The 13,134-nt window shown below is 41.7% G+C and overlaps 1 protein-coding gene across 1 annotated transcript in view; it reads left to right on the top strand.

The window, feature by feature from the left end:
• Macf1 (microtubule actin crosslinking factor 1) overlaps nucleotides 1-13,134 on the top strand; it is a 230,192-nt gene that overhangs the window by 83,971 nt on the left and 133,087 nt on the right. The window contains exons 25-36 of the mRNA XM_051171391.1: nucleotides 546-729; nucleotides 1,051-1,220; nucleotides 1,500-1,678; nucleotides 2,120-2,258; nucleotides 2,998-3,191; nucleotides 4,453-4,615; nucleotides 5,465-5,548; nucleotides 6,687-6,794; nucleotides 6,937-7,035; nucleotides 9,089-9,241; nucleotides 9,519-9,607; nucleotides 10,181-10,316. Coding sequence (XP_051027348.1) covers nucleotides 546-729; nucleotides 1,051-1,220; nucleotides 1,500-1,678; nucleotides 2,120-2,258; nucleotides 2,998-3,191; nucleotides 4,453-4,615; nucleotides 5,465-5,548; nucleotides 6,687-6,794; nucleotides 6,937-7,035; nucleotides 9,089-9,241; nucleotides 9,519-9,607; nucleotides 10,181-10,316 — 1,698 coding nt within the window. The remainder of the gene's footprint in view (nucleotides 1-545; nucleotides 730-1,050; nucleotides 1,221-1,499; nucleotides 1,679-2,119; nucleotides 2,259-2,997; nucleotides 3,192-4,452; nucleotides 4,616-5,464; nucleotides 5,549-6,686; nucleotides 6,795-6,936; nucleotides 7,036-9,088; nucleotides 9,242-9,518; nucleotides 9,608-10,180; nucleotides 10,317-13,134) is intronic.

Raw genomic sequence — 13,134 nt, 5'->3', positions numbered from 1 at the left:
TAGGTAGGGTATAGAGTGGGTGAACACTAGTATATTTTTATTAACTTACAGCCAGGCTGGAACTAGTGGCACAACTCTTGCGTGATCCTAGCCCCTGGAGTTGAGACAGGAGGATTATGAGTTCAAGGCCAACATAGGTTACATAGTAAGACTGTGAATGTGGGGAGGACAAAGAACATTGTCCAGTGGAGCTTGAGGGATATTCTGGGGTAACTTTGCCATTGACGTTGCTTAGATCAGAATGCTGATTATATGGACAAATTTGGTTAGTGAAAAGCAACATACTTAAAATAATGTTCTTTATTTATTTGAGACAAGGTCTCACTCTATAACCCTGACTGACCTAGAACCCATGTTGATCAGGCTGCTCTTGAAATCACAGAGCTTTTGCCTGCCCAGTTCTGGGATTAAAGACATGTGCCTTTATGCCCAGCTGACTTGTACACTTTCGTGTATTTGTGTATAGAGTCAAAAGAATCAATAAAAAAAGGAGAGAGAGAAAGTGGTGGCTTCTAATCAATTGCAAATTATTTTGTTCTCTTTAGCTTCGTTCCTTAGCACCAGGAGAGTGCCACCAGGTTATGAAGAACCTTCAGGCCCACTATGAAGACTTCCTACAGGACAGTCATGACTCTGCCCTCTTCTCAGTAGCCGATCGCTTGCGAATGGAAGAGGACGTGGAGGCTTGTAAAGCCCACTTCCAGCACCTGATGAAATCAATGGAGAATGGTGTGTCCAAGAGGCAGAGGGAGAGAGAGTGGTAGAAGGAGAGCCCTGAAGGGTGCTGACAGGCCCTTCACATACAGAAAGTCTTAGAGATGAATTCCCAAAATCATACTGTGGACACTGATACTCTTTGGTTGTTAATGATAATCAGCCTGTCACATTTCTTTGGAACCTTAATGCCAATGTGTAGTGCTCAGGCAGGAGATTTCCAAAGTAAGACCTTGCTCTCATCAGTGAGACTTCTGATCTGCTGGAGCCCTTTGTCTTAGCTAGGCTCTGTTGGCCTCAGGTGGAGCTTAGTGTTGTGTGCTTGTGTGTTCACAGAGGACAAAGAAGAGACTGTGGCCAAGGTATACATCTCAGAACTGAAGAATATCCGACTACGCCTGGAGGAGTGTGAACAGAGACTGCTCAAACAGATTCAGTCTCCAGCCAGCTCTAAGGCTGACAGAGATGCCAGGCAGGACATTGCATTAAGGATTGCAGAGCAGGAGGTGAGCTGCAGGAGGAAGAGCAAATCCTTTTACAATGAAATTAGGAAGCAAACACGTATGGTTTCTAAGAAGTGGGGCATAGGCTTACCGCAGTCCACTCAGGACTGCACCCACTCCTGCGTCCTATGGAACTGCCGTTTTCTATGGAAAAGATGGATTTAAGCTTCAAATAAATTATTGAACTGATTCATTTACACTATTTCCTATTGGAAATAAGGACTATTTTCTAACATTGTTCATTTCTGTCTCCATCTTTGTTGTGCATTTTGTTCCTGATAGCACACACAGGAGGATTTGCAGCATCTGAGATCTGACCTGGATGCTATTTCTATGAAATGCAACATCTTCCTCCAGCAGTCTCCATCAGGCTCAAGTGCCACAGCTCTGCGCTCAGAGCTGAACCTAATGGTAGAGAAGATGGACCACGTCTATGGACTGTCCACTGTCTACCTGAACAAGTGAGTAGCCTATCTATAGCCTGTCCATCTATGTTGAAGTGAATACCATTTCTGTGATCTGTCTGTCATTCTGAGTAAGCTGAGGTCTTAAATACAAAAGGCAGTTCTTTTCTATTGAGATCGTTCCATGAATGTTCCAGAAAGGCTGAAAATTGTGAAGAGTAGATATCTATGCAGAGAAATTTTGGCTTTCTTGTTTTTACAAAAGCTTGTCATCATTTGATGTGGTAAAATTGGTTTGGGCAATGGTATTTTGTGAGCTTAAGTAATCAACTCAAGTGCTGAGCTGGCCATGTTGTGGTGCAGCACTTGGAGGCAGAGGCAGGTGGATCTCAGAGGATCCTCTGAGTGAGCTCCAGGACAGCCAGGGCTATACAGAGAAATCCTGGCTTGGAGGAAAAAAATCAAGTGCTAATGAAGGAGTTGATTTTATCCTCACAGGTTAAAGACAATTGATGTTATAATACGCAGCATACAAGATGCTGAGCTGCTGGTCAAAGGCTATGAGATCAAGCTGAGTCAAGAAGAAGCAGTGCCAGCTGACCTCTCAGCTCTGGAGTCCCACCGGGCCACGTTACAGGTTGCTTGCTTTGGTTTCTTAAGGAGTTGATTCGCCGCTGCTTTGGGTTAACAGGATTCAGGGTGGGATGACTTGACACTGGCTCATGTTTACACTTGAATTAGGCAGAGTGGTATTTTAATGTATTTTAATAGTATTAATCAAAGAGGAAGAGAAAAAGCTAAAAGGAAAGAGAAAAAAAAAAGCATTTTTCTCCTGCTGAATTATGACTTAATTAAATATATTCAATAGAGCCGGGTGTGGTGGTGCATGCCTTTAATCCCAGCACTTGGGCGGCAGAAGCAGGCAGATTGCTGTGAGTTTGAGGCCAGCCTGATCTACAAAGTGACAAAAATATATCCAATAATTATATCAAAGAAACTTTGTAAAGTGCTTTGCTGTGATTTCACTGGACTCTCACAGCTGCTGTGAGAAGTGAATAGGAGGAGTTTTGTCTCTTGACAGATGAGAAAGCTAAGAACTAAGCCAGCTACATAACTTTGCTTGGTTTTATAGCTTATATGCAGTAAAGTCAGGTTTCAAACATGAAAACCTATCTGTACATTTTCCAGTATGGTATTCCATATGGTATTCCCATTTTCTCTTATGTTACCCTTGCCCTTCCTGCCCAGTATACATCAGGAAAGTAGAGGCTCTCTTCAGCAGAGGCCTTTCTTGGCCCTGGTTCCTGGGTCACAGATAACCCTGCAGATACTTTTTAGGAAGGAAAATACTTAACCTGTTTTTTGTGTTTTCCTAGCACTGGCTTAGTGACGTGAAGAATAGGAATTCAGTGTTCTCAGTCCTGGATGAGGAAATCACTAAGGCCAAGGAAGTGGCAGAACAACTACATCGCCCGGCATCAGAGCAGAACTTGGATTTGGTGCATTACCAGGAGAAGGGTTCTCAGCTACAGGAGCGGTGGCACCGTGTCATTACCCAGCTGGAGACCCGGTGAGGGACTCCACTTAGGGTTCAGAGATTAAGGCTTCACCAAAAATAGCTATCAGCTATTTTAGCATTCATATTTAAAAGTAGGAATTAATACAGGGGGCAGAATGGTAAAACAGGATGAATTCTGAAGGTGATAAGCCTCAGAAAACTGGAACCATCGGTAATAAGCAGAGTTAAGGCCTAACACATGTGTTCCACCACTAGACTACAAACCTAGCTCAAAGCTTGTTGTTGTTGTTGTTGTTTTTAAAAGCACTTTTTGGAGGAAAACACAGCTTTGGGAGGGGCATGCACGAGGCAGTAAGGGAAGGAAGGGGGTATCCTTCCCTTAGCCAACCAGATCAGTGAAGTCAACCCTGACAACGAGCAGGACGATAGGCACCTCAGCCAGGTCACCGTCACATCCCCACACTGGCTTTCAGATAGCAGGAATACTCCTGTTAGCGTGACATTCCTTCTCTAGTAAAGCCATTTATTACAGTGCCCCACCCAGTGGTTGGGATTAAATCCAGGTTCTTACACATGCTAGGCAAGCATTCTGCCACTTAGCCATGTCTCTAGTGCCATGTTTTCTAAAATATAGACTTGAATTGTTATATGGTGACCCTTTCTGCGGGAGAGAACCTGGGTTTGGGTTCTTATTTTATTAGGTTGAATGCAATTTGATCCATCTTCAGAAGGAGACTTCATAGAATTTATTACTTTATCACAGTTGCTGAGTCAGTGGATTCAGTTTTCTTCTGTCATTTGAGGTCTTACTTCAGAAGTAAGATATGACTAAAAAGGCAGAAAACTGACCTTTCTGAGGCTAAGAAGGGTAGGAAAATATGCAGGGCCAGGAGTTGAATCAGCTCATACAAGTCCACATTGCCCCTAAAGCTCATGCGACTGACAGATACCTAAAGATATTAACTACTATCTTTCTTCTACTTGCTGCTACAAGAAGTTACAGCGATTTATAAATCGTAGTCCTGGTACTCTGGAAGATATTCTGTAAAATAAAGACATAAATGAAAAATATTGACAGGCATTGTTAGGAGATGCTTGGCTCCACAGGGTTTTTCAGAGCTCATAGGACACAACTAGTTTCTATTGACTTTTAGGGCCCTGGGTGTATTCATAGATATCACTCAGCCTTGCATCACTTACTCCCATAAGAAAAACTGTGTCCTCCATGGCTGAGGCCACCTGGAGGCCTGAGCAACTGCACTCTACTGACTAACATTTGGACGTCTGGCAATGCTTCCCTTTGTTCCTCCAGCCAGTCTGAGGTAGAAAGTATCCAGGAAGTTCTGAGAGATTACCGAGCCTGCCATGGAACTCTCATCAAGTGGATTGAGGAAACCACTGCCCAGCAGGAGATGATGAAGCCAGGCCAGGCAGAGGATAGTCGAGTGCTGTCAGAACAGCTCAGTCAGCAGACGGTGAGTGTGGGTGCAAAACAAGGGGCAAAGAAGTCAGCTCATCATAACGGATGACAGAGCCAGAGCAATTAAACCTTCCTCCAGACAGTGAGGCATTTAAGCCCCCTCTGGTGTGTGTGTGTGTGTGTGTGTGTGTGTGTGTGTGTGTGTGTGTGTGTGTGTGTGTGTGTGTGTGTGTGTGTTTAAGATACTGATATTACATTTAGGCCACAAAGAGACCCATTAGGTCCTCTAGTCCTGAGTTTCTATGTATGTCTATATATTGAAACTATTAAACATCTCCATTTTCTTTCTTGGTATTATATTTTATTGCACTAGGAGTTTGGAAAACCGAGTAGAAGAGAATTACTTTATTTAAAGCATTTTTGGTTGGTGTTTTGTTTAACACCATGGCATTAAGTATATGTGGTCTGAGGTTTAATTGTCTTGACTACAGTCCCGGCTTAATGTACCTACTAGGTATAAAACATTGAAGAAATTACTTATCTTTCAATATTCTTCTTCTTTATCCTTAAAATAGACACAGTTTATTATTCCTTTACCCTGCCTGAAGTTATTTCTAGGATTACATGAAGCTTTTGCTTTTTCGAGACAGGGTTTCTCTCTGTAGCCCTGGCTGTCCTGGACTCTCTTTGTAGACCAGGCTGGCCTCGAACTCACAGAGATCCAACTGCCTCTGCCTCCCGAGTGCTGGGATTAAAGGCATGCGCCACCATCATGCCCAGCCTTCAGTCTGTGTCTTAACTGGTCTTTCTGACTGTGATAAGGTTTATTTACTGCCTTATAATATAATAAATACTCACTGCTTACTGATGGTAATCAATTGTGTTGTAATACTTTGGTTTCTAGGAACTATTTGCAGAAATTGAGAGGAATCAGACCAAACTGGACCAATGTCAAAAATTTTCCCAGCAATACTCCACTATTGTGAAGGTAACTATGCCATATCCCAGAAAGAATAAATGGCTTCTAGATTAGGAAAATCACACCGTCATTGTAAGGCCTTCTCCGTACAGACATGCAGAGCTCTTCTAGAGGCCAACCTGCCCCTTAAACGGCCGTCTCTGAGCCAGCGGTGTCATCATCACCTGCGATGCTGCTAGAAATGCCCTCACACTACTGAATCTGCTTCCACATTTCATGAGGTCCCCCAGATGATTTTAAACATGTTGATGTTTGAGAAACTGGGTCTATAGCCTTGAAAGCTTTTGGTCAGAGAAGCAAGTTGATTGATCATATTTATTTTTTAGAAAAAGTAATCATGAGTGCATGAGAGTTTAAGTAATAAGATAAATAAGGGGCTATTTAAATGAAAACTTGAAACTGGTGGGCAAAACACTCTACAGATTGCAGAGGAAGCACAGAATACATAGTAAAATGAGAATAGCATTTCTAAAGGATTTGAAAACAGTTTCTAATCTGTACTGAAATAGTTGGGAAAAACCACTTTCCTGTTTGAACTTCAATTTCGCCAAGTGAGATCTAAGAAGTGGGCATCAAATCCCAGATTGAAAACTCAGGATTCAGCCACAGACTGAATCTAGGCCACACACGCATTTGTATGGCCAAAAAGAAATGATTGAAAAACTTTAAAACATTTATTATGATACATTTAAAAAAAGGGATAAGAACTGGGCAATGGACATAGTTCATTCTGTCGCAGAGAGCTTGCCTAGCGTGAGGTTCTGGTTTATATCACATAAGAGCGAACATGGCAGTGCACCCATGTATAGCCAGCATTTAGAAGGCATAGGCTGGAGGATTAGAAGTTCAAGGTCTTTTTTGTTACACAAGGAGTTTGAGACCACGCTAGGCTACGTGAGACCATGGCCAATAAATAAATAAAGTGATAAGAATTTGAACTTTTAGTGTAAGTAAAAATATAAACAGCTACACTCAATTATAGAGACAATTAGTATTTCTCACAGGAAAAAAAATGGCCCAATAATTGTCAACCTATAGTCTGAACAAACACTAAATATAATCTAGCAACAAAAATGCTATGGTTTTGTTACGTGATATGTTTCCTATAAGTCCTAAGTAAAGATATTCAAATTTCTCTTTCTTTTAGGACTATGAGTTGCAGCTGATGACATACAAGGCCTTTGTGGAGTCGCAGCAGAAATCTCCTGGCAAGCGCCGTCGCATGATTTCCTCTTCAGACGCCATCACACAGGAGGTGAGCTGGTGGGAGGAAACCCCACTATCTTCCCTTAAGAAAAACTCTTGCTTGTCTCACCTTTCTGTTGTCTTTCTTACTCAACTGTTGAATTTTACTTCTTTGTCAGATAACTTACCTAAATTGTTCTTCTGCACTGTAGTTCATGGACTTGAGGACTCGATACACAGCTTTGGTGACATTAACGACTCAGCATGTAAAATATATCAGCGATGCTCTCCGGCGTTTGGAGGAGGAAGAGGTGAGAATAGTTGCGTCCTAACCCTTCTTGAAAGAATGATTAATCCCAGCACTTGGGAGGCAGAGGCAGGCTGATCTCTGTTCGAGTACAGCCCAGGCTACACAAGAGAAACCTTGTCTTGATAAACCAACAATAACAAAAAGCTATGCCTCAAGCAGAGGGTGTGGCTCATTAGTAATGAAGGTGCTAAGTCCTCCAGTTGAGCCTAGCACTACATACTAACGAAAGTCCTATGCCTCATCTTTTAAAAGGTAATGTTCATGCAGTCATTTTCTTTATTTGCAGTAATTATGTTCTAGAAAGTTTGGTTGTTGCTTAATACTAAACCAGTGCGTCTAGGGGAAATAGTTACTTTCCATAAGTCTAAGAGCGCCTATATAGCCTGGTTTTATGTGTATTATTGTTTCTTGGAAGCACTATATATAGCTTTTTTTCCTGCAAAATGTTTATCAAAAGTAAAAGATTTATCCATTCGGCATATCATAGCTCTCTTAGGCTTAGGAATACTAGACAGCACTTCAACTTTAGCCTAGAGTTACTTAAATGATGATGTCACCAAGAAAAAAAAAACCCACAAAAGATGTGAAAAATCTGGCATTGAATAGATTGAAAAGTATGCTGGCTTACAGTATTAGGTACTTTTCTGTTGCTGTGGTAAAAATACATAAGGAAGTTTATTTTGGCTAACAGTTTCAGAGGAATAGTGCCCATTGTGGGGACAGGAGCAGGAAGCTGCCTGATCACATGTTCATCTACACACAGGAAACAGAGAGGGACTGCAAAGTGAGGAGAAGGTATAGACTCCAGTGTCTGCCCACAGTGACATACTCCCTCCAGCAAGGCTTCACCTCCTAAAAATACTATAACCTCCCCAACAACAGCACCAGCTGGGGACCAGGTGCTCAGATGCCTATGGGGAGTATTCTCATTCAAACCTCCAGATGGTGTGACACAAAAACCTCAGCTAATGGCATGGGCGTTGGGCAACTACAGTTTTTTTTTTTTTTGTTCTTTTTTTTTTTTTAAACTTATTCAGTGCATCATTCGTGAGTGACTTTTGGAGTTTAAAATAAATTCTAGCAGGTACAATTTTCCAAATATAGAGCATACAAATGCATTATCACTTCCACCTATGAGTGTCTTCATCAGAGAAAGGGGTGTGTCTTAGTTACTGTTCTATTGCTGTGGTATGACACCATGACCAAGGCAACTTATAGAAGAGTTTATTTGGGGCTCACAGTTTCAGAGGCTAGAGCTATCAGTGATAGGGAGCATGGCAGCAAGCAGTAAGCATGGTGTAGGAGCAGTGGCTGAGGGTTCATCTGGGTCCGCAGACAGAAAGAAGCAGAGCACACACTGTTGGAAACTCAAAGCCTGCCCCCACTGGCTCACCTCCTCCAACAAAGCCACACCTGTCAGCCGGGGATGAAGTAATCAGGCATGAATCTGTGGATGTCATTCTTATTCGAACCACCACAGGGTGCAAGTGTAATTTGTTGGAGGAAAATATTAGAAATCTCCATAGTCTGTACAGGGGATGCTGCAACCATACTATTAATAACAATGTAATAGACATAACTGAATTGTCATAGAAAGTGGTTGATAACATATATTAGTATATTATACTAGATATAATGATCTCAGTAAAAACTATGTATGTAATAAGGCACAACATGGCATAGAAACAGTTTCAGAAGTGTGTTTGTGTATAGAGTTCTGAGGAATAAAGTCTAGTATATATAGTATGCATTCCTGTTTTGGCCCTATATAATAAGCATGTAATCTTTTTGTAATTGTAAGCATCTTTGCAAGCTAAGTTTTCAAATACTTATAGACATGCTGTGCGAATTAAGTAGTGATGCATGATCTTTTGCCTGTTGTGTTGGTGCTTACTCCATGCAGTCTCTCTGCTCACTGAGGGCTCCAAAATTTATGAAAATAGTAAGATTCTGTACGTAAAGAACTATGTTTCCCATCTGGCTTTGAAAACATAAAGTCATGTCAGCTCAGTGAGACTTTGAGCACAGTACTGACTTTCTGTTTCTGGTTGTAGAAAATGGTAGAAGAGGAAAAACAAGAGCATGTGGAGAAGGTCAGCCAGCTTTTGGGCTGGGTGTCTGTGCTGGCCAGAGACATACAGGCAACAACTGCCTCACCTCACACCACTGCGTCCACAGACATCGAAAAGGCCATCCTGGAGCAGCAGGTGCGTGCAGCTAGCTCAGCTCTCTCTGCCCAGGTGGACAATTCCGTGGCGGCTCCAGAGAAAAGTATTACTTTAGAGAAGGCTGACTTCCAAGACTCGTAGCCGCATCAGCTGCCTTACTTGTTCGCTTGCCTTTTTAACCATCTGTAGCCCATTTGTAATGTCTGACCTAGGTTGTATTTTCTCCTTTGGTTTTTGAAATTTTATTTGAAATCATTGTTTGACTCTTTTAAGTCTTGAGTTTGAAAAAAAAATTTTTTTTAATTTCTATTACTAGATTCTGGCAGGAGAGCTAACAACCAAGAAAGAACAAGTTTCTGAAGCCATAAAAACTTCACAGATCTTCCTGGCCAAGCATGGTCATAAGTGAGTCCGCCCTTCTCAGCTGCCTCAGTCTTGGAGTCATGATTTTAGGCTGGAGAATTTTCTGGCAACAAGAGCCTTGTTGTGCTGATGAATTGTTTTTGTTTTTTTTTTTTTTACCTTCTCAGATTTAAAGAGTTTTAAACTTGGTTGACATGAGGGGGTTATAGAGAATGAGAGGCAAGTGCAAAATGACGAGTGCAAGAAGTGTATTGTGCTACAGAGGTGACAAAGATTCCAGAGGGTAGAGGGCTAGCAGGACGGCTCAGCACGTACAGGTGCTTGCCACCAAGCCTTTCAGCCTGAGGTCATTCCCCAGGATCTGCAGGGTAGAAGTAGAGAATTGACTCCCCAGTTTGTCCTCCAACCTACACATGTATGCACACATGTGTATACCAAATAATGTATGGGGCCAGAAATAGTTGGGGAAAATGCACAGGATATGAGTAAGATGTCAAAAGTTGAGCATGGGAGACTGTCTTATCCAGATAATGCATTCATGGCAACAGCATGACAGTTATTAATATAGTTTGGAGACTTTATCCCCTGAGAGAGATGCAATGCTTCATCTTTCAGGCTCTCAGAAAGAGACAAGGAACAGATCTCCGAGCAGTTGAGTGCCCTGAACAAGGCCTACCATGACCTTTGTGATGGTTCTGCAAACCAGCTCCAGCAGCTCCAGAGCGAGCTGGCTCAGCAGGCAGAACAAAAGGTATTTTTAGTTTTGGGCTCCATATATTATGGGAGCTTTTTAAATGGTATGAAAGTGGCTTTGCTGATTGAAAGTCATGTTCACTAGCTTTCCATGATCAATGTGACTTAATATTTAACCTCACCTTAGTGGCCATTTGTCATGTGTTTCTCTACTGGGGTTCCGTGATGTGTTGGTCAGTCAAAACCAGCAGAGGGCACACTTACAGCAAACCTTCTGGATCTGGCTCACTTCCACCTCCACCCACACTTTACTATTGCATATCGGAAAGCAGTTAAGGAGAACTTAAACTCTGTATTTTATCCGATCACAGATCAATAAGATTACTCCTTTGTGACATTGTCACTCAAGAGCTGATAGCCAAGAGTTGTGGATATAGGCAAGAAAATGCTTGTAGCCCTCTTCCTTCTGTAGAGTGACCAGGGAGAGCTGACCTTCACTGACTGAGACTCTGGTTCCCCCACCTACCTATTCATGGTCATCCCACCACATAGCACCATTACAATTCTCACCTCACGTTCATTTTTGTGCCACATGAAAGTCATTATAACTGCTGTTGGTTGTCTTAAGTTCTTCCTGGATACTTATATGTGTGTGCACATTTAACCAAATTATATACATGTGTCTCTGGGATATACATGTGTGTTTGCCTGCTTATTTCCCATGTTGTGAAGCAATGGCCAGCTTATGTGGAGAAAGCTATTATGTGGTAAATCACATTTGGTCTACATGATGCACCAAATGATTATTCAAACAAAATATATCTTGATTCTGAAAGGTGGACATAAGTTTATAAATTCATAAAGTCAATAGACTAGAACCAGCCCTGCTTTGTCAGTACACTTCCAGAAAGAATGTGCAGGTGCAGAATTTTCTGGTAAGGTAGCCCACTTATACTGGCTGTTGCTTCACTATAAAGGGAGTATGTGATAAGTTTTAACAATTGCCTGCTGAGAACATCCAGTTCTCATCTTGAAAGGTTAAAAAAGGGTGGGGGGCAAAGAAAGAAAGAAAAAGACAAGCTGCTGAGCACCACCATATTGAGCATGATGTGTCCCTGTACTGTGTGTGTTTCATGTAAAGTATTGTTCTGATTAACTGACATCCTTGCTTACAAGTTTCACTAACCCTTTGGAGTTTAAGCACAAATGCACAAAGGGAAAAGAGGACGACCTGTTTGGGGTTCTTTTTTGCAAAAAACAAACAGTCGCATGCTGGACGCTAACCCCAAGCTTACACTGTGTATGTGACACGGCTGAGCTGTTCCATAAGGCTCTATTTCTTATCTGCTGAGGCGTGCCCTGCACTTTAGGTAAGTAGAAGCCTTTTATGTTTTCTTCCTTTTCTCCTTCTGTCTTTTACTGCTCGTCAGAATGTCCATGTTTGGTAGACTGGATTTTTCTGGATTACTTCCCAGCTCAGTGCTGCCTGCCTGCCTTCCGTTATGAGGGTGTTGGAAGGAATTATGAAAGCTTTTCTCTTTAGCTCAACTCTAGGCTTTTTTTTTTTTTTTTTTAGTGTCAGCATTTTTGAGAATATGAATCTTACAGAAGAAATTAGAAAAATTTCACAGTCTTCCCTTTTGTCATAACATCTCTTTTTTTTTTTTTTTTAAAGCATTATATGGACTTTCTTTCTTCCCTCCCTCCTTCCTTCCTTTCTGTTTATTTGTTTGTTTGTTGTTTTTTGAGACAGGGCTTCTTTGTATAGACCAGGCTGACCTGGAACTCAGATACCCACCTTCCTCTGCCTCCCAAGTGCTGAGATTAAAGGCCCACACACCCAGCACCCAGCACCCAGCACCCACCTTATATGGATTTTCAAAAAAGATTTATATATATATATATATATATATATATATATATATATATATATAGAGAGAGAGAGAGAGAGAGAGAGAGAGAGAGAGAGAAGGGGAGGAGAAAACGCAAAAGTCATATGCCAGCAAGTTTTTCAATCTCTATAAAGTAGATACATAGTAGATTTGTATAATATGTGTGTTTCACTTACACAAATTAGACCCTACAATACAGAAAGTAAGATTGGGGAGAATACCAAATACTATTTTACATAGCATGGAGAATTATGCTACTACTAAACCAGCGATGAGCACATATAAAGAAGTGGAGAAATGAACCAGTTCCCTCTTTGCTGTCCATTCTGCATTCTTAGGTGCAGTCATCATGCTTGAAACACTTGTGCAGTGGAGGATACAGCCTAATGATGTCAAGAGTTTCTTTACACATTAATCTCTTTGTTCATTTAGTGTTCTGCATTGCAGATGGTATTCCTATATACTGAAGGGAAAAACAGTTTTGTAGGCTCTGGTTCTTAACAATTAAACTTTATTATACAACCCAACTAGCTTACACAATGGGGAAAAAAGGTTAAAGGGAAAAAAAGAGTGAACCTTTCAGTATCCGTTCCATGGGACGGGTCCCTAGGTGTCTCTGTCCTGCGCGCAGCCTGTTCGCTGATCCACGTGCGCTCAAGCCCGGTCTGCACCTGCTGATGCTCTCTCCTCTCCACCTGCCAGGGCAGTCTCCTTCTCCCATTGAGGGTGGATTAGAAAAACAATAGACCAGGTGCAGACCCAGGTCTGCTTCCTGAATTCCAGGCCCAGGATGGCTCCACTCAGTCTATCACAAGGTATCCATGGAGTGTCCAAGGGTAAAACCCGCCAAGACTGCTTTTACCTGTGACAAAGCTTACAGTCTTTCCCACACAGTTTTGTATAGTTTACTTTTCACTGAGAATAGAACTGATGTGCACTTGTTAGTAGACAGGGAAATGATTGGCAGTTAAGTAAAGATTAAGT

This window comes from Acomys russatus, chromosome 29 (genome assembly GCF_903995435.1).
Source record: "Acomys russatus chromosome 29, mAcoRus1.1, whole genome shotgun sequence".
NCBI classification, from domain to species: Eukaryota; Metazoa; Chordata; class Mammalia; order Rodentia; family Muridae; genus Acomys; species Acomys russatus.
Note: the sequence above shows the minus strand (reverse complement) of the source record. Positions and strands in the feature narration are given on the sequence as shown.